The sequence below is a fragment of the Podarcis bocagei genome (genome assembly GCF_964188305.1).
Source record: "Podarcis bocagei genome assembly, chromosome: 8".
In the NCBI taxonomy this organism is placed as follows: Eukaryota; Metazoa; Chordata; class Lepidosauria; order Squamata; family Lacertidae; genus Podarcis; species Podarcis bocagei.
In genome coordinates, this window is record NC_138133.1 from 68452609 (window position 1) to 68477905 (window position 25297).

General features: G+C 41.0%; 1 protein-coding gene across 1 annotated transcript in view; it reads right to left on the reverse strand.

Annotated features, from left to right (window-relative positions):
• Positions 1-5878: 5878 nt before the first annotated feature.
• The window catches only part of STK3 (serine/threonine kinase 3), a 110064-nt gene continuing 90645 nt past the window's right edge, over positions 5879-25297 (reverse strand). The window contains exon 11 of the mRNA XM_081204811.1: positions 5879-7310. Within this exon, the coding sequence (XP_081060937.1) occupies positions 7152-7310 (159 nt within the window). The 3' untranslated portion in view covers positions 5879-7151. The remainder of the gene's footprint in view (positions 7311-25297) is intronic.

Sequence of the window (25297 nt, forward strand, 5' to 3'; positions counted from 1 at the left end):
ATATATGTCTGGAAATGCAGTAGTCTCTTGTACTTCTAAATGACTTGCCGATGTTGAACAACAAATTGGGACATAGGCAGCTGCCATATGCTGACGGATATCAGCAATGGATCCATCTAGTTGAATATTGTGTAAATCAACAGTAGCCAAAATGCCACGCTCCAGCTGTTGTTGGTATACAACTCCCATACAATCTTTCCACAAGGGCAGACATTGATGCTGAAATCCAGCATTGCCTGAGCTCTGCGAGTGCAGCTTTCTCCCGATTGAAGCACAAAGTGTTTGAGGACAGGGACATACACAGGGAAACCGAAACGCTTGTTTACAAAGCTATTGTACTTACCAACCTTACTGTATGCTTGTGAAACATGGACCACTTATAAACGCCATCTCCAACTCCTTGAAAGATTCCATCAATGGTGTCTCTGAAAATTTTTACATATCACTTGGGAAGACAGTCAAACTAATGCTAGTGTACTGGAAGAAGCAAAGATCAGTGTCAAAGCAATGATTCTTCCACATCAACTTCATTGGACTGGTCATGTTGTTCAGATGCCTGATGATCATTGTCCAAAGCAACTACGCTATTCCAAACTTTAAAATGGAAAGCATAATGCTGGTGGACAACAAAAGAGGTTTAAAGACTCTCTCAAGGCAAATCTATAAAAACATTGACAATTGGGAAACACTGGCCTGCAAGTGCTCCAATTGGAGAACAGTCTTTACCAGAGGTGTCATGGACTTTGAAGACGCTCGAACTCAGGACAAAAGGGAGAAACGTTCTAAGAGGAAGGCACGCTTGGCAAATCCTCACCATGATCAACTCCTGCCTGGAAACCTATTGTCCCCACTGTGGAAGGACGTGTGGATCCAGAATTGGCCTCCAGTCACTTACAGACTCACTTATAAGACTGTTTTCATGGAAGACAATCTTACTCGGCTATGTGTAATCACCAAAGAAGAAGACAACAACCACCATTATTCCTGATCATTGGCTGCAGCAGATGAGAGTTGGGAGTGCAACATCTAGAGAGTACTCATAAGCTACTCCTGGGTATACTGACTGGTAGCAGTTTTGCAGGGTTTCTGGCAAGAACAGCCCTGCCTGGAGACTATGGTGACTGAACCAGCAAATGTTTGCATGTGGAGTATGCACTCTACCTCTAAGCTATGCTCTTCCCCTTGAACATGCATTTATTGTGCCCGTTCACTGTGTACCGTATTTTTCGCTCTATAACTACGTTTTTGCACCACTGCTGCCCCAGGCAACAGTGGGTGCGTGATTTTTTTGGTGCAAGATGTAGCCATGGACATGCTATGTGATCTGATGTTGAATTTGGGGTGACCCAGTGCAAAAATCCTGAGGATCCATGTGGATCTGTGCTTTGTAACCACGTTTTAAGTGGGGAGGGAAGGAAAAGCACTCAAGGGACAAGGAGCACGCGTGGGGTGTGTGGAGAAGGATGCTGCTAATAATGCAGAAGAGGGGTTTAAGGGGAGAAGAAGCACGTGTGGGGTGGGTGGAGAAGGATGCTGCTAATAATGAAGAAGAGGCTCCCCTCTCCTGCTTTGCTCCTTTAAAGCAAGCAGGCTCTGCTTTTCTCCCTCCTCCCCGCTCATCCCCGGCTTAGCGAGCTGAAAAATGTTGCTGCTATTTAGCGAGCTGAGTGGGGAGGAGAGAGGGACAGAGAGCCTGCTTGCTTTAAAGGAACCTACCGGACAGGAGCCACTTACACTCGTGTAAGCAGCTCCTCTCCTCTCCCGCTTTGCTCCTTTAAAGAAGCAGGCTCTCTGTCCCTCTCTCCTCCCCACTCAGCGGCTCTTCTCCCGCTTTGCTGTTTCAAAGCGAGCCACGGAGGAGGAAGGAAGGGGAACCATGGATCCTCTGCTCACGACTGCAGCAGATCCCCCCCCCCGCCACCCGTAGGCATTCCCTCCATAACATGCACAGACATTTCCCCTTACTTTCTAGGAGGAAAAAAATGAGTGTTATGGTGCAAAAAGTACAGTAATTTCCCTCTTGCAACTTTTTATTGTGTGAAGGGGTCTTGCAGTTCATGGATCTTTCCTACACAACCACATTGCCTACTAAATGGCCAAAGGAGAATTTATGGAAGCCTCAGATGGACATCTACCTCCAGGCTGATCTGTCCAGTACTTGGTATGGGATAAATGGACACCATAAGAGCAATTTCTGGAGTCAGGCAGTACAACCACTAGGCTACTAAAAAATAAAGACATACTCTGATTAATCTGGAAGACAGTTCTTAATCTAATTTTCAGAACAGCAGCTAAACAGGCCTTCTACTGATATCTATTAGAGAAAACTTTAATTCAAGACTTAAAAGTCAAGCAATAAAGAAAACAGACACAATATTGGCAAGCCTGTGTGTTAATTCCACGACACACACACACACACACACACACACACACGCGCGCGCGTGGAAGACTGCTGAAGCCGCAATCCTAAGCATAGTTACTCAAACGTAAACCCCCTCCAAGTTCAGTAGGACATTATCTAGTAAGTGAATAGTATGACAAATTGAGGCATAGATGGAAAATAACTTTTATTCAAAATGTTTGGTAACAAACAATTGTTTTTACCAGAATTTGGGGCAATTGTACTTTAAAACTTTTATATACATGGCAGGAAACAAACCATAAACCAAGCTGGGTTAAAATTTCACTAAGGTTAATAATAATCAACTCTACTAGATTTATTGCAAGTTTTAGTAAAATAAATACTTTATCAAATATGTATGTCTTCAGTGGAAATAAAAGTTAAGGACATTAATAGTATATGATTCAGTAAATATTAATAAATATGAACTAATAAAAGGCCAACTGCATATAAATTCTAACCCCAAATTCAGTTTATAGCACATAGCTTGTTGTTTGATCCAATAAACAACTTTTCAAAGTTGCTATATTCATTTCTGTACATATACAATTCCAATGGCATGTTTTGTGTGCCACTTTGCAGTCTGATTTAAAGGTGTATTAACTGTAGTTTAGTTTAACAAAATAAAATAAAACTGAGAGATTCAATTCAGTTCCATCTTTCTGGAGGAAAAGGCTATTGTGAAACTGAGTGGTTGAGTGTGGACATATATATCCTCGCTTCATAAACTGTGATATATACACAAGCCCTATGCTTGCATATTCCATCTTCATATCTCCCATTCCTTCTTTGGTACACCATGATTAACCTGAGAAGTCTTCCATGAAACTCAGTCCCATTATTTCCAAACTGAGAATCTATAGTTAACTGGTTTGGAACAAGTCATGATCTGAAACCACAGTTTGTAGTTGATTTAACATACTGGCTTGTTCCAAGCCTGGAAACCATATGTTCTCAAACTGGACAGAGCAAGAAACTATGGTTAACTTCCTGGACTAATCAAGGAATGCTGAAAAGCGAGGAACAAAGGGGCAATATAAGGCAGGAGTATGTTTGCTTATTATGCAGATCTTTGTACATTCAAAATGGGCCAGTATGTGAACATAAGATTTTACAGATTCTTTGCATGTGTATTGACCTGCTCACTGGTTCTTTAATACTGTCTTTCCGGGTTACAATGTGCAACAGTAATCAAAGCAACATCAAGCGAGGAAGTCAGAGAATGTCCGATTGGTCAAAGTCAATTATGCATAAGGCACACCAGAGGAAGAAAAGGCTGATGCCCACAGTGATCTTTTTAGTAATTCACTTTGCTTAATTGAAAAAGGTGTGACTTATAAATTCATTAAAAACTTTAAGACTTTGGTGCTGCTCTGAAAAACTGATGGGGGCCTCTCTTGACACCCCTTGATATAATGAAGCCGAGTAACAGAGGCACTCACCTTTTTAGTAAACCCAGTGGAGGACAAGTGACTTGCTGTTAGTGGTGGGGGTTCTCACTGAACTGAAGCAGAAGCAATAAATAGTGCTGCTATTTCAGTATGGAAAAACCTTTCTCAGGGCAGAAGTACAATTGGACCCATGCATTCCATTCCCAATGCCCACAGCCTCCTAGCTTTTGTACGGCCATGCATTAGCTAGGAGCTGCATCAAGGAATTATTATTTACTGTAAATATATCTGTGCAGCTCTGCACTGTTCATCTCATACAGGATGTTGCAAACACATGCTAGCTGCTATAGTGGAGGATGATCATACTGCCAATGAAGCAGTGTGCATGATTCTTTTGTACTGTAGATTATTATAAAGCATATAAAAAGAACGGTTCTGGAAGTCACGCCGTAATTACCTATAATTAACAACAAATCTGTATTTTATTTAACAAAAGGTTTTAGAAATCTGATTTACAACTAAATGACCAACTATACTTTCACAGAACATCACAACGACTCTGATGTGATGAAAAATAGTGGCATACCAGGAGCACACAATTCCAATCAAGGTATTTATTCCAGTCAAGGTTTGCAACCACAACTTTCCCCGCTTCCTTCACAAAAGCAATTCAGGGTTTGCAAGAGCATTTCAGGAAAATATAAATTATATTATATTATTTTAAGGACAGGTACACAGAGCATGTGCTAAGATCATACTCAGCTGAAACTTAAAGATATGGTCTCTCTCTCTGCTGATCATTTCTTTTGACTGCTTAAAGGTTTTTCGGAATGTGTGCTGTATGGTTTGCCTGGTGTAAAGCCCAGAAATATTTGCAGAATACTATCTACATAGTGGTCACTAATAAAATCTTTACCAGCACTGTGTACAAGTCATTGTCAATAATAGCACATGTTCCGGGAGGTATAGAAACACCACAGCTATATTAATTGTTAGTCAGGGGGGAAAGTCAAGATGAAATAAACCTGTAGTCAATGTGAAAGTAAGTATACAATGACTTATGAAATGGATTGCACAGTTGTACAGAAGGAGCTTACTATACTGATTGCAATAGGATACTTTTCCCCTACCGTATATAAGCACAAATCAAGGACTGAAAAAAGTAATAGCAACTTATTAAGAGTCAAACAGCCTGGTTTCCTGGCTGGCTAAGAAAAGCTCCTGCTGCCACAGGGAAAACTCTAGCTGCCATGGGACCTCAAACTTGTGGGTTACATGAGAAGTGCTTCTTCACACAGCCCATGGTTAAACTATGGAATTCATCAGCTACAAGATGTGGTGATGCTACCACCTTAGATGGCTTTAAAAGGAGCTTTGACAAACTGATGGGAGGGTAAGGCTGTCAATGGCTAGATGCTGTCTCCGGGATCAGAGGCAGAGAAGCCAGTTGCAGCTGACCTTGCGTCCTGCTTGTGGGTGTCTAATGGGCATCTGATTGGCCACTGAGACAAACAGGATGTTGCACTAGGGCTCTACTTGTACTAAGCAAAACCCGTTGAGGTTGCACTGTTCCAAGAAAAGCACAGACAACAGGGCTGCAGTACCTGGGCTGGTAGCAAACCTGTTACTTTGCAAAAGCCAGATTGCCTAACAGTTACGGGAATTTTGCTGTGCTTTTTATTGCTACACGCACACTGTTATGCAAGGCTACCTGTCTCTTAGGGTACTGCATTTTTCTCGCAGTGGTACTTCCCTACAGAAAATGTATTTCCTATAAGAAAATACAACTGCAAATATGCAGTTAGGATATTTAAAAAGTACTGATATGCTCTGTCTCCTTAGGGGGATTATTAAATTAGGATTCCTATTTATTGCTCACAATGCAGCAATGCAGCAAGGTAATTAAGGCCACAACCCTATGACCACTTACATGGGAATTGAACTCAATGGGACTTACTTCTAAGTAGACATGGATAGGATTGCGCTGTAAGACACATACTTGCCTGTGAGTTTTCCCACAGCTATTTCCTTTGCTTGAACAGCAGAAATGCAAATTGCATTTTAAACTCAGCAGTTTTTTTAAAAATGGCTTTGCCATTTGTTGTGAAAAGCTGCCAAAAAGGAGAAATACTAAGGGAGGGGCCACCTGTGCATGCTTGTAGCTATGGACCAGAATAATTTTCTTTGGCTTTTCAATTAGTGTTTCTTAACGTATGTTTATAATAAAAGTATTTCCAATACAAGGAGGAAAAAATGGGTGAAGGTATTGAAAAAATAAGCAAGAGTTCAAAATGGTCCATTTAGTGTAACAGTTTTTTTAAAAAAAAACTGTGGAACCAAGTAGGATATTAAAATAGAGTTTATAAATGAAAAGCAAAGGCAGGCAAAAATGTGAAGCAAGAATGAGTGACCTGAATTTTTCCTGCATAATGTGGGGGGAGAGAGAGACAGAGAGAGAGAGAAAACTACATAGGCACTTGTCCCTTATTTTGTAGGATCCTTTTCAACAAAAAGCGAAAGTGGCAAGCTTAGGGGGAAACCTGCTGGGGACATTTCCTATTCAAATCTTTGGGTGATGAATGGAAGTTGTTTAAGAGTGCATAACCCCCATTCATATAAAAAAAAAATTGCACAGGAAAACCTTTTAGTGGATTGTGCCCTATGTCCCTACATAAGCATTTTCTCTAGCACTGCCAGTGTTATCACTAACCCCCCAAAATCTCCACAGTGCTTAAAACGCATAAACTTCAAGCTCAAAAAAAGAAGCAAAAACAAAACCATGAATCCCAAGTGTGCACTTACAAGCCAAGTAGAGCTAACACTCGAAACCTGAGCCTGATCTTAATATATCGTTGTAACTTTTGTCTAGAGTGTGGCCCCACACATACATTTTACTTACTCTATCACGGCTTCCACTATTAGTATCTGCAATCACTATTTATAGCTAAGAAGCATCAAGCATCAAAATAAATAAGATCACCTACGCATATACAATAAATATGCTTTTAAATGGAGGAAAATATATTGCAACTTAAGGCCCTGCATTATTGTGCAATTAGGAGAGAGTTTTAGGTCTTACCAGGAACTAGACACTACTCCTTATTGTACAACGCACATCATTACTGCAACATAGCCAAATAAAATATCAGGAAGTGGAATGTGAAATTTCTATTGTATTAAAACATAAAAATAGGACAGGGTTTTCTCTCAGGCTGCCAAAAATACAATGTGCCTTCTTTAAGGACTTCAGCTTAAGTTGTTGTGAAGCTCAAAGTCGCAAGTTTTCAAGACTTGTAGTTATGTACAGTTTTCACCAGTGTCCACTTCGCTTTGCTGCATTATCTTGCAATGTAGGAAGATCAGAAGTTCTGTTGCCTTCGTTTTTTTGCATCCATAGCATCCAGAATCGGCTGCCTCTTGGCTGTGTATCTTTGACGAAGTTCTTCAATTTCTCGTTCCATCATTGGATCCAAAGCTTTTAACCTCATCTGCAGCTCTTCCAAACTCAGGTTTTTCAGCTATCCAGATAGGAATACAAAAACAAAAGCCATAAAGCTTATTTAATATAAGAGTAAGACTGAGCAATAAATAAAATAAGAGTAAGACTGAGCAATAGCTGTGCACAATGCAGCAAAATGCATAACAAATAACCTAAAACTTGACAACTTATGAGCATATAAGGTCCCCTTGTATCTTAGCTTGTTTTTAGCTCCAGTTTTCATATAGTTTGATGGTTAACAAACCATGAGTTAACCACAAGTTGTCCTACAGAAGATCAAACAAACCATGACTTTTTGCCATTTGGTTTGGTTTGCAGTTTCTCTCACCTCGTGCCTTTGTAGTTTCATGAGTACCGTATTTTTCGCTCTATAACACGCACCTGACCATAACACGCACATCGTTTTTAGAGGAGGAAAACAAGGGAAAAAATATTCTGAATCAAACAGTGGACGTATCATTTTTGTGCTTCATGCTGTGGCCACAGACATGTGATCTGATGGTGAATTTGGGGTGACCCAATGCAAAGTTCCTGAGGATCCCTGTGGATCCATGCTTTGTAACCACGTTTTTGCACCATTGCAGCCCCAGGCAACAGTGGGTGCGTGATTTTTTTTGGGGGGGGGGGCAGGCTGTAGCCATGGACATGCTATGTGCTCTGATGGTGAATTTTGGCTGACCCAATGCAAAGATCCTGAGGATCCATGTGGATCCATGCTTTGTAACCACGTTTTTGCACCATTGCAGCCCCAGGCAACAGTGGGTGCGTGATTTTGGGGGGGCAGGCTGTAGCCATGGACGTGCTGTGTGCTCTGATGGTGAATTTGGGGTGACCCAATGCAAAGATCCTGAGGATCCATGTGGATCCATGCTTTGTAACCACATTTTAAGTGGGGAGGGAAGGAAAAACACAGAAGGCTAAGAATGCAGGAGAGGGCTATAACGTGAGGAAAGGAAGGCAAAAGTTTTCCCCCACCCACCCACCCAAGCCAGCCACTGTTTAAGGATTTCATCCTTTTAAATGGAAGAAAGCATATTTGAATGCTGTGTGTCCCCAAAAACAAAAAGCAGGAAGTCAAATCAGAATTTTAAGCCGAACCTGTAATCTCTCTTCCCTTCACATACATTGTTCCCTCCGGAGCAGGGACAGGATAGAGCGACGCTCTGCTTTCCTCTCTACTTGCCTGGAGGGGAGGGGCTTTCCCTGCTCTTTGTTCGGTCGCTCTGCTTTCCTCTCTTCTTGCCTGGAGGGGAGGGGCTTTCCCTGCTCTTTGTTCCGTTTGAGCAAACACAGCAACGAAACAGAGCAGGGTGGGCAGTAAGACCCTGAGGCAGAATGCAGGAAAGCAGCAACTTCCTGTCTCACGGAGCTCCCTTCTCCCTGAAGCGCGGTTTGATTTTTGCTTTATTTTTCGGCTCCAGGGACCACACATTCGCTCCATAACACGCACAGACATTTCCCCTTCCTTTTTAGGAGAAAAAATCTGCGTGTTATAGAGCGAAAAATACGGTATATGGCAGGGACGTCCAACTCCCAAGAGACTGCGATCTACTCTGGGGGGGGGGCAGGTCAAAGTTGTGACCTTTTTTTAAGGGGGCACATCAAAGTTATTTACCTTTTTGGGGGGTGCCGAATTTGCAGTCCTAATTTGATAACGGGAACACCGAATAATGCTCACCAAAAAAAGAGCAGGGCAGCAATAACTCTGACTTCCATTTTTGCGATCCTGCACGAATGAACGACAAAGCAAGGGGGCAGGGCCGGAAAGAGCAAGCGGTTGACCACGATCAACCAATATCACCCGGGGATCGACCTGTCGGTCGCAGTCAACCAGTTGGACATCCCTGGTATATGGGATGGGGTGCTCAAACAAAGCATGGTTAAGTAAGGGTTTTGAGTTTACATGTAATGCTAAATCCCAGTTGGAACAAACCAAGGTTTGTTAACCAACAACAAACCATGGTTTCCTACTGTGGTTTGTTGATAGTGTACAAACAACAGTTCAGCTTCTGGGCTAGGTTCACATGCTATCTAAAAATTTGGGAGCTTGTCATGCCTAGTTTGGCCCTAAGGCAGCTCCGTATGTTAGGAGGCAGGAACTTCTAACTTTATTGTGATGCAGAAAGCAACTATTTACTCTTGCCTTACTCCTAATTTGTTTCCTATTATCTTTGCTAGCAGCGAATGGTCTACTCACTGCTATACAGAAACAGCAAGCTATTTTCAACATGTTCATATGGGCCTTCTGACAAAAATTCAGATCCTTCACTGGGTCACTGTTGCACCTACTCAAGGCAAGTTGCCTTGGATGATCAAAACTGCCTAAAAACAATGGTCTGGATTCAGAAAAAGGAGACTGTTAAAATCAACTTCCTTCCTCTCAGGGCAGTAGTACATTAGCATTTTTGCAAAAGAAGTGCTTGATTAATTTCTCAGGAGCTATCCAAACATTAATAATAACGAGGGCTATTTACAAAGAAAATGGCTCATTTGCATGCCGGCTAGCTGCAGTGAACGATGAAGCTGGATTCTTGCCAGCAAGTGGGGGGGGGTGCTTTAAGTGTGGGCTCCTCCACCTGTACTTGCAGGAAATAGTACAGTTTCAAAACGGGAAATGAACCCTGGGGTTCATATTTATTACATCATCCGTCAGAGCTGTTGCTGTGTGTGCAGGCATACCAATCAGGTTTCACTGGTGGTAAAATTTTGCCTATTTTATGGGAAACAAACTATCTAAAAGAATCAAGACAAAATCATACCCTTATATGGGGGGGAAACAACAACACAAGTTTGATTTTGCAGTAAATTCCCTGACATTTTGAACACATGGGCCTAAGAAAGAAGCAAATGAATAAAAGCATGATATCTGAATTGATCTGGTTGTGAATCAATACTGATTTCAGTGTATTTTTCCATTATCAAAGTCGGACCTCTTTCTGTTGAGGATATAAATATTATCTTCAACCTTTATTTCTATTGTCATCTGCAGCATACAGATTCGCAAAAACCATGAGTGTTGGGCAAGCAAAATACCACGTGGTCCTGTAGTACAGCAATGTACACGAGAGTGCTTTAGGATTGGGTACAAGTACCCTACCCAGTAGATATCAGAAATTTGCCACTGGCAGGCACTCCTGGCACATTTCCAGAAATTCACCAGTCTATGCCTACTACAATGAAAAGGGCCAAAGCGAGCCGTGTCAGGGACATGTCAAGAGAGGAGGGGTAGCAACATGACAAGAACTGTAGTACACAGTGATTAAAACATTTTAAAACAGAACAGCTAAAATAATAACATTATACAGAGGTTCGACAATAATGCTAGTTAAGACCCAGGGCAAAACTCACGTCCCCAAAGTCAGGGTGAACAAAAATGTTTTCAGTTGACATCTGAAACTTAGCAGCATGTAGAATAATCACCCTTCCCCAGGGATTGCAGCGCTGTTTTTGACCTCTGAGAAGGTCCTGTCTTTAGTCACCAAATCATGGGCCACTCCTGTTGGTAGGAGCACATGTGGGACCTCCCCAGTCAATCGCAAAGCACAGGCTGGGAAGGTGATTGTTCAAGTTCTTGGATCCTGAGCCATGAAGGGCTTTGTGTACTAATACCTACACCATGAACACTGATCACAGACTGGGAGCCAGTGCAGTGATTTAAGGATCAGTGTTATATGACCCCATTTAGCTGCTTTACTTATTGACTATTAGTCAATAAGTGGCATTCGGCATAAGCTGCAACTTCTAGATATTCTTCAAGGGTTGCCCAATATAGAGGGCATAGCAGGAACTGAGCATAGGCATTCCTAAATGGCCTCGGCCCAGTATATCTGAAGGAGCGTCTCTACCCCCATCGTTCTGCCCGGACGCTGAGGCCCAGCGCCGAGGGCCTTCTAGCGGTTCCCTCATTGCGAGAAGCAAAGCTACAGGGAACCAGGCAGAGGGCCTTCTCGGTAGTGGCGCCCGCCCTGTGGAACGCCCTCCCATCAGATGTCAAAGAGATAAACAACTACCTGACATTCAGAAGACATCTTAAGGCAGCCCTGTTCAGGGAAGTTTTTAATGTATGACATATTAGTGTGTTTTTGGTCTTTGTGGAAGCCGCCAGAGTGGCTGGGGAAACCCAGCCAGATGGGCGGGGTACAAATAAATTATTATTATTATTATTATTATTATTATTATTATTATTATTATTATTCCTCACCACCAAGGACAGTTGTGTTTCCTTTTAAGAACCCCCAAGCTATGTATAACCTATTCCTTCAGGGGAAGTAAAACACCACCCAGGATAGGCCATCTTCCTAATTCCTGGACTTGAAAACCACCCACCCACAACATTGGGTAGATAGAAATAAAAAATAGCTAATGTTCATGCTGTCAACCATGATTTGTGCATACCTCATTTCAAAGGGGCCAGTCAAAATATGTGCTTTGCCTCAATAGAATGTTTTTTGGCTTGATGTGCACATGTGTGTGTACACCTGAAACAATGTTATTGTTAACAGACATTCTCAGAAACTACAACCTTCCATGAATAAAGTATTGGGCACAATGCACGAAGAAATCGACTTTACTAAAGGCTCTCATGCAGAAAATGTACAAACATTTATTAAAACATTCAAGCTCATAGCTCATTCGCTTCCACTTTCCGTTTGCTATTAATTAAGTAAAAGCTACAAATAAAAACCCATAAAACCCTCGGTTCAGCTTGGGAAGGGTAGGCTAAAGCTATTGATTTGATTATTTTCGTCATGATTACTTAGGAAGGATTAAACAGAAACTCTGTTTCCTGCTGAACAAAACTCTCTGGCATCGAATACGCCATTGCTTCATCAGATAAAAACAATTTCCTGGTGAAGCTACTCTGTAGTCCAAAAATATCCTTTGTCTACAAAATTGAAAACACATATCATACTTTAATTATGCTGTTACACTAGAAAACAGTTCTGGAATGCCAAAAAGTCCTTTGTTTTTGTAAAATATCAATTGAAACAATGAAATTGCTGTTGAGAATCTCCTAGGGCAATCAACTTCTGCTACAAGAAGAGAGTGTAGAAGCATTCTCTTCCTGTGAAGGCCGCGGGAAATAGAAAAGTTCTTTAAATTACATTTTTATAGCTTTTTTAAAAACCTGACTAACCACAACTCACACAGACCCATGTATCTTTCCTAAATCAGACAACAGCACTTGGTGCTACCTATCCCAGCTATGAAACCATTTTCCCTTTCAATATTTTTCAGGACTGAAAGTCCACAATCCAATAATTCAGTGGTTGGGCAATGTAAACTACTGGCCAATGTGAAGAAAACAGCAAGCACAGCACATAGCAATGTTCAGTACTATTCTGTAAGAAGACATGTAAATCTTGCACATAGGCCTGCAAGGCTTTTGTGTACCTCCCATCAGAACTTTTTTTGGTCTTATCTGCAGACAGCACACTAAATTTAGGCAGCGGTCTTCCCCCACGTGCATGTTCTTTGGGTTACAGCAACCAAATCAACCTAGTTAAGGTTCATCTCATCTTGCCTTCAATGGCAGTCCCTAGAAGATCATTATATTACATGCTTATTTGCTCCCCCTTTTCAAAATCTGCAGAAAAACAGACATTACTATTTTCCAGTTAAAATGGTTCATGGCCTAAATAGGTAACTTTCCTTGATATAGTTGGTGGCCGTTTCTGGTCTCTCTCCTGCTGCTTTTATAAAACAGACGCTTTCCTTTGCTTTAAAGTACCCCCCCCCCCAATATATCCATATCTATCTATCTATCTATCTATCTATCTATCTATCTATCTATCTATAAAAAATGGAGCACTTAAGAAGGGCCACTACTGTTTTTCCTTCTTCTGCATTAAAGGGTAGAGAAAGGGGAAATTACATAAACATTCATTTGTCATTTGTTTCTGGAAGCTAACTAGTGTAGTTCATAATATTAATGCCGCACGTTTTGAAAGTAAATGCTAGCTGGGAAAAGACAGGATTGTGGAAATGAGTCATTTTCCTATTTGGAATCAGCAATATGTGTTTTCAAAAAACCCTCCAAAGCAACGCTTGTAGTATTCAAGTGCCAGGGAGGTGGGCAGAACCAAAATACAAGGGAAGCCAACATTTGAGTGAAAAGTGGCACAATGTGATGCACACAGATAGACTGTTTTGTTAACAGCAGCAATGGATTTATGAAATTAAACATGGAGCTCCATAGCCAAGAGCAGATTGTTAAAAATGACATTTTAAAAATGTTAGATTCCAAGTAGAGCAAAATACCCCAACTCATCCTGACATGGTTTGAAAATTTCCCAAGATACTGCTCATGAAAAATTTGCCCAAACCCGGTAATGCGTTTTTTTCTTGTGATAACGAGCACAGGATTCTAAAATTTAAAATAAACAGAATTATCCACAGTTGAGAGCTTAGCTGAATTTTGTATTTAATAATAGCACCGTGATCTCCATTTTCACCATCTATTTTGCATCTTGCAACAATCCTGCCTTCTATATGTTGCCCCTTCCAGCACAATGAGACGGTAGTCAATTAATTACTTACATGAAACAAATGAAGTTATGAATTAAATATTGCATCTTATATGCAAACTTCCATGCCTGGAACCCCAATGTAAGAGTTGAATGATATTAAAATTGCAATATACTTAACAGTAATAACCTTTGCTTAAAAGCAGAACTCTCTTCATTATCTAAATGATCCAATTTGCCCTGCCTTCAAGAGCCAACTTGTTTCTTCTGCAAAACACTATTAGGAAGGTGATACCAACTAGCATCTCCCTGGTAGCCTCTAGCAGACAAAGCATGTGAAGTAACATCAACACATTCTTAATTTATCTGCCATCTGCAAGCAACAGCCAATGAACTGGGAAAACGTAAGGAAATGCTGAAACATAATGATGTTTTTGTCATGATTTTATATTAATAGACATTACTAGGTAGATGTGGGGTTTGGTAGCAGTCATAGCTAGCGTAACATCCCATTAGGCCTTCATTTTATTTTTTTTTATAAAAATTTTTATTTGGTTTTCTGCTTTTATAAAAACAAAACACACACAAAGAAAGACACAAAACAAAACATGTATAAAATCAGCAAATCCCCATTTCATAACCTTGTTCCCTGACTTCCCCCCACCCCCCCTCGTGCATCCCAGTTCCCAAGATTATATCAGCAAGTTGGTGTTTCTCCTCTTAACCATCTTATTCATCTTATTACCTCTTTTATAATAAAAATTGATTTTCCTAAGTTGGACTTAAGTTCTCTTCCATCGATTTTCATTTTGTCTTAATTAAGAGTCATATTAACCAAACCTAAAAGTCTTAAGAGTTTTTAAGAATCTCCTCTTCCCTCCCTCCCATCCCCGGTTTTTGTCCCTTCCCAATAGAAATCCAAATTCGAGATTCTCAGCCTGGGTTCCTCACGTCCGAGGCTTTCAAGTCTATTTCAGTCCCTCTCCGCCTGTCTTGTTGGTAGTCCTTTATGTCAGTCGTCGAGTCTGGAAAAAGTTCTTTCACCATCAAAGTGTATTCTCTTCCCACAAGGAGATTTGAAAGTAACTGCTGAAAAATTTCCACAAAGCCTGTATCTTCAGAATCAAAGTCCAAACTGAGGCCCCAGTCATATTTCTTTATTTTAAGTTCCTGTATTCCATATTGTCCCGGGACCTCCTCCTTCTTCTTCTGTGTCTTTCGCAGACTTGTGGTAGATAAGTTCCCAGCGTCTCCTTGCTTGTGTTCCACAGATGTCAACTTTTGGTTGTTACTTCCCAAGGTTACTTCTTCTTTTTCTTGTTGTTTAGTCTCTTCCACCTCTGTAGATATTGTTTCCCATTCAGCTGTGGATTCTTTCTCATTCAGGTCCTCAATACAGAGAGCAGAGTTGCCTGTTCCCAAGGTCATAGTCACAAGTTGTTTATTCATGGCCAAGCTCTGCTCTTGTAAGGTTCCCACCAATTGAAACATCCTTTCGATTTCCACTAGTAACTTTCCTTCCACAGCCATTGTATCCATTGTAGTTTCACAGAATTCCCCCTAGAGGGAATCTGGTTACTTATTAGTCTTTTCTCCAACAGTCCTTTAACAAATTATTGTTACTTTGTTTCCAACAATTTTGGCTCAATTATAAGTCGTCTTAGTCCAGAGGGATCTTAGATAGCAATTTTTCTACTTTAAACTGCCCGTTTGACAGCTTTGACAGCTGTCAAACTCCGCAGCTCTTACACAGGCACAAAGGCAGGACTTTCCCGAGCCCGGGAGGGGGGGTTATTTAAAACAAAAAGAAAGTTTCCAAAACTCCACTCTCCAGCCCAAAATTTCCTTTAGCCAAATCTTGAAAGTTAATGTCCTTTTTAACTCACCCCACCAAGGGTAGGCTCTCCAGCTTAGCTCTTATGTCGTTGCGTAGATCGTCTGCAAGGGGGGGTGCGGACTTCCTTTTAGCACACCCCCCGGTCGTCTCCAATTCAGGGTAAATTTTTTTTTAAAGTCCCAATCCGTCTTACTCACGGGTGATTCTTTCAGTCCAAATTTTCAAGGAAGGAAGTCAGCGCTCTCTGGTCTTGGCTCGCGGCTTCGCTCCACCGAGGTAGCGATCGACTCTCAGTGCCACGCCACCCCCGTATCCTCTCCGCAGCCTTTAAAAAGGCTCTTCGTGGATCAGGGGGGGCGCTTAAGGCACCCGCCGAGTCTTCAGTCCGCAGGCATCCGCGCCTGCGGTTTTTAAGGGTCCCCGCGTCGCCGGCGCGGCAAAGACCCGTCCTCGGTAGAGCCGATTCCCTCCGCAGCTCGGAGGGAATCCGCCATTTCCAGATCGCGTCAACCCGGAAGTCATTAGGCCTTCATTTTATCCACAGCGGGTGGCGCTGTGATCTAAACCACAGAGCCTAGGGCTTGCCAATCAGAAGGACGACGGTTTGAATCCCCGCGACGGGGTGAGATCCCGTTGCTTGGTCCCTGCTCTTGCCAACCTAGTAGTTCGAAAGCACGTCAAAGTGCAAGTAGATAAATAGGTACCACTCTGGCAGGAAGGTAAACAGAGTTTCTGTGCGCTGCTCTGGTTCAGCAGCAGCTTAATCATGCTGGCCACATGACCTGGAAGCTGTACACCGGCTCCCTCGGCCAATAAAGCGAGATGAGCGCTTCAACCCGAGTCAGTCATGACTGGACCTAATGGTCAGGGGTGCCTTTACCTTTACCTCATCTTCAAAACTATCCTGAAAGGTATGTTAAGGCTAAGACACTAAGTGAGTTTCATGGCTGAAAGGGGACTGGAACCCACAGTTCCCTTGTTCAGCACATAATGGTTGCCAAAGCACCCATGTCTGAAAAACATTCAAAAACTTGAACAAATTATTCAAGTTTAGGACATTTGTTTCGGTAGTTAGAAAATGTGACAGTTGTATACCATCTCAGCATATCAGAATAGTTTTCTACTTACCATCATAGCTTTAACCAAACAAAGCTGAAGTCATCCAGAATTCAGCTAGGATTGGGTTTTAAAGTTTTATATACAAGGTGGTTAAGCATGGTCTCATAGGAAAAAGGGGGAGGACTGTAATAACTAGTCAGTGATAAATTAAGTAGACTCTGATTGGAGTTGTATACTATTTGCCTCTATTCATCCATGTTACAGCAAATTTCCAGGGAGAGAAAGAAAAAATAAATAAATGCTGAGTTAGAGAGGCAGTTCACTCTTCCAGAGATTAGTAAAACGTACTGAAGAAAAATTGGTGCAACTCCTATTTCTGGATCAGCTTGGATCAGATCAGGAATTAAAATGTCCATATTGCTACTAGTTTTATCTATATATTTTGAACCCACTTATGAATGTCTTGTTAAAGAAAGTTCTTTAACTCTAGGGTGACATTTCTTTCTGGTCAGTTAGGCAGAAGGTTGGGTATTCACCCTTCCCAGCATGCAAACAAGTATTGAGGTCTTTTGCACTGCGTCTTTATTACAAAACTTTTGAGAAATTTCTTCTTAAAATCTGAGTATGTCATACTTTTACTTCAAAGGAAGCAAGGCATTCTCTGTGATATAAAATACCGTTTGATTAGATGTGGCTAGTTATCAAGTAAGAAATCAGATCAATTTTGAGTTAGACAGCTATGAATCAAAGCAAAGCAACTGCCATCCCCAGTAACACAAATACTGGTTAATTCTTGTCAATCCTACAACTTTTTGATTTGATTTATTCAGTCCCACCAACATAAAGATACTGGGAGGCAGAGCCCAGAAATTGTTTGAACCTCTTTGTTTGCAGTCTTGAAACACACTTACTTGGAAGTAAGCCTCAGTGAATCCAGTGGGATTGATCTCTGAGTAACCATGCGCATAGGATCACATTGGCAATCAATACACCAATTGTCACTGAGGAATAGTTTTTATCATGTTGCTCCCTTATTGTTTAAAACAACAATGGCAGGAATGCACAGAAGCTCCAGTCCATTTCAGCAACATTCACAAATAATCGATGTTCTGATTTTAGATTAGATACTGTTATTAAATGGAAGACATGGAAGGCATCAGTTAACATTTCCAAAATAACTGGTGTTTAAATTTTTAAACAAAACAGACATTCACTAAGAAACAAATTATACAGACAGTGTTTTGTTTGCTTCAAACACAATTTCTTCCTAGCAACTGTTTAAATGAATCTCACAGATGCTACAGGCTTTATTAGAGGCCTTTGATTTAAAAAATATGGATAGCTAATACTGTATTTCTGAGTCATCTATTTTCCCATCTGCTAGTAATTCCAACAATGTGAACTATCAACATAACGACTAACAATAATTTTCTATGGCAATTGCAATGGTGGGTTGCCTGTAGCACTTTCTAAGATTTAACTAGTGCATGCCTCAGATTGTTTTGAGTTGTTAATAGATTCAAGTAACAGGCAGCCTTTTCTTTCTTTCCAAATCTCCATTCTAGTTCATTCCTTTGCTGCTTGTAAGAAGAATATGGTTTTATTTTATGGAGTTTAGTCCATCAAGGAGCTCATTTTATTAAAAACTGTGCTTGAAACAAGAAAAAGCAAGTTAAAGTTCAAGCAGTTTATATCTTGATCTGAGGTCAAAAGCCTACAGCCAGAACCTGCTTATATATAATGCCATTAGTCTCATCCAGCCAAGGACATTTCTACAAGAGTTCACACGATAACAGCTAACTGTGGCTGAGGTGACAGGGATAATGATGTAAATAAAAGCATGGAGCTATTAGATCTTTTAAAAAGCAGTATGTTCTAAAGATTTACTGACAACAGGGAAGCACAGTACTAGCATTGACTGCAGCTTCAACCCAGAAACACAGGCACCCCACAAAGAAACCGCCCACACAATTGTGCCAAGATGTGTCCAAGTGCACCTATTCAGCTGAAAGATGTTTGGGGCTGTCTATCTGCATTGATAACAACTATTTCCTGTTAGGAACTGATGGGAGGCTGACCTCTGTCAACGGTGCACAGTAGGGGCAAGGGATAAATTTAGTTAATCCTCATATATACAGTGGTACCTCGGGTTACAGATGCTTCAGGTCACAGATGCTTCAGGTTACAGACTCTGCTAACCCAGAAATAGTACCTCGGGTTAAGAACTATGCTTCAGGATGAGAACAGAAATCGTGCGGCGGCAGCACAACAGCAGCGGGAGGCCCCATTAGCTAAAGTGGTACCTCAGCTTAAGAACAGTTTCAGGTTAAGAACAGACTTCCGGAACAAATTAAGTTCTTAACCCGAGGTACCACTGTAAGATTTACACTGATCTGTTACTTTCCTCAGTGTATTGTGCATGGTTCCCAATCTGCTATCAGGAACTCCATCCAGCCTCAAGTGCTGGTTACAGATCTAGTATTGCAAACCCTGAACATTACTTTTTGGATCATGCATAGGGCACATCTTCCATGCATTCTAATATGTAAAATGGCTTTAACTGCAACCAGGAATGAAGCTGCAACTATGGCAGGAAAACCATGTGAATTCTGGAGGAGTCCAGTAAATTGGTGAGAAAAGGGGATGGAAAGCAAAGGCATTAGACTTCAGAGACAAAACCCAAGATGAATTAGTAGAGCAAGTTGCTGCAATAAAAATCTTTTCATTAGCAAATTGAGCATATTAATCTGCAAGCTAAATCAACATGAGTCTCTGTGATGGCCTTATTACAAAGGCCACCGATCCCAAAATCACATTATAATAGACATTGCTCTTTCTAAATCCTTCCCGCGTTCAATAAATATACTGAGTAGTGCAAGATATTCAACTGGAATATACTTAAATATAAATTAAGGCTAAGCTTTCACTCCAAATCTATAGCAAAAAGAAGAGAGACTTGTCTAAGATCACTTAATAAAGAGAGATTCAAACCAGTGACTTCCAGATTCACAGCTCAGTTAGCACACATTTAGATTAATAGTTAGAAATAACTAAGCAAGCAAGCCTTGCATTATGGAGACTGTATTTCATTAGATCATCAAGTTAGCTTGCAGCTTGGCTCAGCATAAAGTTGTCACTGTATAATTTTCAAAATTATAGTTTACTGCTATACTGTTATTTCTCCAAGTAGAAATTCAAGATTTGTTAAGTTTCTCAAACATAAAATGGAGGGGTGTCAATAATATTACAGATCAACAGAGAAATAGTAATGCTTAAGGAACAGAGTATTCTGAAATAGGTGGATAAAATTCCTGTTCTATGTTGCATTTCTTAATACTGATAAGTTTGTTTGAAATTCCAGACCAGTTGCTACCTCAGCATACAGCTGTCAACACCTGAAGTCGAGCTGAAAGCAAACAGTTGTCTCAGATATGTTCAAAAATGTCTAATAAGGCTTTCTTCAAAAGAAAGCTTTAGAGCAGGCATGGGTCACCTTTTGCAGTCCAAGAGCATCATTCCCTCCTGGGCGACCTTCCAAGAGCCACATGCCATGTGGTGGGCAGGGCCAGAGAAACAAAACGGGCAGAGAAACATGTAAATTTTGCTACTGTCAGCAGGCTAGTTTCTTCACACACTCATACAGTCCCCTCTATCCTCCATCCAGGAGTCCAGCAGAGAAACATGCCCGACTGGCATGTTTTCTCCCTCCTGGCTGGTCGTTCAGGAGATTCAAACTCTTTCTCCAGCCCAAACATCACAGTGACGGATACCAAGAGGCATCAGCACACTTCAGGATCAGCAGAGTATAGGCAGTCACCGTTCAGACTCAGTAGCGCAGCTTTTTCACTAAACCACGTTTATTTACATAAACACACTTGGAGCGTCGTAACTCAGCTCCTTCCTCTTCAGCATCAGACAGCAAAGAGAAGAACAAAGGACAAGAATCCTACATCATGGAAACACAGTAATAAAAACATCCTGTCTCCGTCACTTCCCACTCTGTGGAGTCAATACACCGTCATGTGACAGACAACAATCCCATGACTGCAAACCAACAGAGATGGTTCACGTCATGTGTTCGGCTCAGTGTAACTGATGAGATATCAAATGAGAGAATAAGCAATGCACATGTATGTGTGAATGAGGCATTTTATCCTCCTCTCCTCCCACAGTGACAAGCATGCTCTGAATTTTCTGTGCTCACAGAAAATACTGCCACTGAACTCACTGTGCCCCTAGCTCATATGTCTCACTGCTTGCCAGGATACCGCTTGCCCGAGAAACTTTTTTTAAAAAAAATTACAACAGAAATTAAAGGCCAAGACAGTCCTATAACTGAAATGCTACTTAAAGACTTTTGAAAATAGAAGAATTTGCTTCTTTTTTCAACTTAACATAGCTATTCATTCAGCCTTTATTGACATAATTTAGACAATAAAATCATAAAAACCATCCATAAAACATTAACTTAGTCAATTGTTATGCCTGAACAATCTGTGATTAGCATTAACTATGGTTTACTGAAACAAACCAACTTAAATCCTTGCCTTCTTTAAAAACACCAACCATGTAATTAATATTAGCTACAGCTGAACGTTAAGACATGACAAATGGCAATTAGTTAAAAATGGCAGTGGATGATTACAATCTCCTCCTTGTGACTACACCAGCAGAGAAGATAGGAGAGGGCTGGAATGCATGAGTCCAAGCCTTCTACACAACATTAAATTACGGTCCAGTGTTATGTGTGAACTAGGCCATTAAAAGGGATGCCATTTAAACTGCCTTAAAAATTCTGAAACAACCAGTATTAGAGGCATGTAGTATTGCATGGGTGGTATTCAACTAAATTTTACTTGGCGAAGATCCACTAAAATTAATTTACCTAAATTATTAAAGCTCATTAATTTCAATGACTCTACTCTGAGTAAAACTTAAGTTGAGCAGCACCCCGTATTTTCTCTTCATTGTCATTAAGAACTTCTTCAAAAACCCATGGTGATGGTCCTCTATTAAGACGTATGTTGTATTTGCATAGTCTGTGCAGAAATTATGCAATTAGGGCTGCCTATTCTGAATGTGGAATAAATGAACCAACAACCATAGATGAGGTTACATCAGTGCTTCACCTGTGAACAGCAGAAGTTTGATTTTGAAAGCACAAAATGTTCATCTCCAAAAATGGTTAACAAAAATTGTTACAGTAAATCTACCTCATCCTAACTAGGAATGCTTGCTGGAGATCTCTCTCAAGTTCTTCTGAAAACTATTTGAATATACAAATGTATCTTAGTTACTATGACAAATCTTGACTTATATGGAAGTAGGAAAAATCAGCACAGTTTAAAATCTGCCAATTTCAGAAGGGTCTAGGAAAACAAAACTTAATTTAGGCAATATTATCTACGTATTGTTTGTTAACTGCACTTTATACAGAAAGCCACTGGTGGTCCCTTAGAATATGATATTCTGTAATAAATATTCCAGATGCCTACACAAGTCAGTCTACTACTCCTGGATCTTCTTAAGTACAAAAGATGAGGGAGAAGGATAGAGGGAAGTGAACAGATGAGATGGAGGGGGCAGCAAAGACAGTTAAATGGAAGGAGTAGGAAGGATGAAGGAAAGGCAGAGGATGAGATGTGAGGGGATGGTGAGCAGGCCAACAAGACATGGAGAGGACAGGAGTAATCGTGATGGTGACAAGTGTATGGACTCCGTAAGCAGAACAGGGAACAAGCTAGTCAACTACAAAGCTAAGCTATGCTAGGGAATACAACATAGCTACAAGCATTACACTTCAGTGGGACAAGGTCTATGGCTTCTGACGACTTCTGTTTCTATTGTATCTTATTGCGTTTTTATTGACTTGCTTGTATGTTTTTAGATTATAGCCTTATTCTCTGTTTTGTTCACCACCCAGAGAGCTCAGTGGCTGAAAGTAAAGAATAATAAATAAATCCATTTCCCTTCAGAAAAATAAACTTATGGGTAGAGTGGAAATTCAAATGCAAATATGCAATCATTGTGTACAGCCCAAGTTCATCCTCCAACTGCCTAAGGAGCCCAATCTTTCTTTGCCCTCACTAATAAATGACTCGATGCTGATTTCCAAATGACTTCAGGATGGCAAAATGCCCCCGGTGCTGCACCTGATATGCTTCTTCCCTTCCCAATTCTGTGCTATGTTACAATTCTCATCACTCACTGGTATGTTACGTCTGACAAGACAGAAGTACTGTTTTGGGGGGACAGGAGGCGGGCAGGTGTGGGGCGTCTCCTTGGTCCTGAATGGGGTAACTGTGCCCCTGAAGGACCAGGTGCGCAGCCTGGGAGTCATTTTGGACTCACAGCTGTCCATGGAGGCACAGGTCAAATCCGTGTCCAGGGCAGCTGTTTACCAGCTCCATCTGGTATGCAGGCTGAGACCCTATCTGCCTGCGGACTGCCTCGCCAGAATGGTGCATGCTCTGGTTATCTCCCGCTTGGACTACTGCAATGCGCTCTACGTGGGGCTACCTTTGAAGGTGACCCAGAAACTACAACTAATCCAGAATGCGGCAGCTAGACTGGTGACTGGGAGCGGCCACTGAGACCACATAATACCGGTCTTGAAAGACCTACATGTACATGTACTACATGTCTTGGGCCCGGTCTTATTCAACATCTTTATCAACGACTTGGATGATGGACTCAAGGGCATCCTGAGAAGAAGAAGGGCATCCTGGAGAAGAGGAGGTTAAGGGGTGATATGATAGCCATGTTCAAATATATAAAAGGATGTCACATAGAGGAGGGAGAAAGGTTGTTTTCTGCTGCTCCAGAGAAGCGGACACGGAGCAATGGATCCAAACTACAAGAAAGAAGATTCCACCTAAACATTAGGAAGAACTTCCTGACAGTAAGAGCTGTTCGACAGTGGAATTTGCTGCCAAGGAGTGTGATGGAGTCTCCTTCTTTGGAGGTCTTTAAGCAGAGACTTGACAACCATATGTCAGGAGTGCTCTGATGGTGTTTCCTGCTTGGCAGGGGGTTGGACTCGATGGCCCTTGTGGTCTCTTCCAACTCTATGATTCTATGATTCTATACATTGGCTCCCAGTACATTTCCGAGCACAATTCAAAGTGTTGGTGCTGACCTTTAAAGCCCTACACGGCCTCGGTCAAGTACATCTGAAGGAGCGTCTCCACCCCCATCGTTCAGCCTGGACACTGAGATCCAACGCCGAGGGCCTTCTGGCGGTTCCCTCATTGCGAGAAGTAAGGTTACAGGGAACCAGGCAGAGGGCCTTCTCGGTAGAGGCGCCCTCCATGTGGAATGCCCTCCCACCAGATGTCAAAGAGAACAACTACTACCAGACTTTTAGAAGACATCTGAAGGCAGCCCTGTTTAGGGAAGCTTTTAATGTTTGATGCATTACTGTATTTTAATATATATTTTTGGAAGCCGCCCAGAGTGCCGGGGTATAAATAATAATATTATTATTATAAATCTTAATTGTGTCCATGGTCAGCGGAATGGCACCTATTAATCTTGTTGCACACTGCACATTTGATTGCTTATTTGGTATTTTAATGGACAACAAAAACAGAGGATGCATAAGGTGAAGAAAATGCTAAACTATGGTTTTGAATTAAGAATTAAAACTGCTGTTATAAAACAACCCCTCAACCAGTTTATACAATAATTTCCAAGGGACAAGGTAAGAATGCACTGCTTGCAACTGTTGCTAAATGAAAACAATAGTATTTAACATTTTAGCACAATTATTTCATTAAAATATAATATATGTTGGGATAGCCATTTACATATAGGGTTGTGGGGGAAGGGTTCCAAATCCAGAATTATAATACCATTATTATCTGCTATATTTGTCTCTGACTTAAACCCAAATGAGCAATCCATTCACAAGCTCTCATCAGCTGGTAATTGTGATGCTTTATTTAGAATTAATTCTTTGAACGTGGCATATTCTATCTGACAACTTATTCAATGAAGTACAAAATAACATCACTTTGTTTGATTAGCTCCTTTAGATTAAATTCTTACTTGGAAGGATGGGGCAGGAATAATACTCAGCTGAAACAAATGCAATACAGGCAAAGCCAGTTTTTGTTTTTCTACATAAAAGTATGAATCATAAGAATATAAAAATGAAGAGAACATAAATATCTTCATTTTTCCTGTAGCATTATTGCTCATGAATTGATATACTGATAAAGTTATAAAGTTTTACTGCAAGTCTATAAAACTGGACAGGAGGTAGGTTTACCTAGATAACTGACTGCAACACCCCTCTCATATGCACCCCTGTCGTTTCATTTTCTTTCTCCCCCTCTCTCTCTCTCTCTGTGTGTGTGTGTATGTACGCACACTATTCTTTCAAAATGATTGTGGATGTTTTAAAGGAAGAAGAAGAAGAAATATTCCTTTCCTGCCACTTTTGGATCTTGCACAAAAGCAAGCCATTAGGGTTCTCCCAACACAGGGAATGAATTTCTCCCCAAGAATCCACCATACAATAAGTGATGGGGGGGGGGGAATCATCAACATATACAGATTACAGTGGTACCTCGGGTTAAGAACTTGATTCGTTCTGGAGGTCCGTTCTTAATCTGAAACTGTTCTTAACCTCCACTTTAG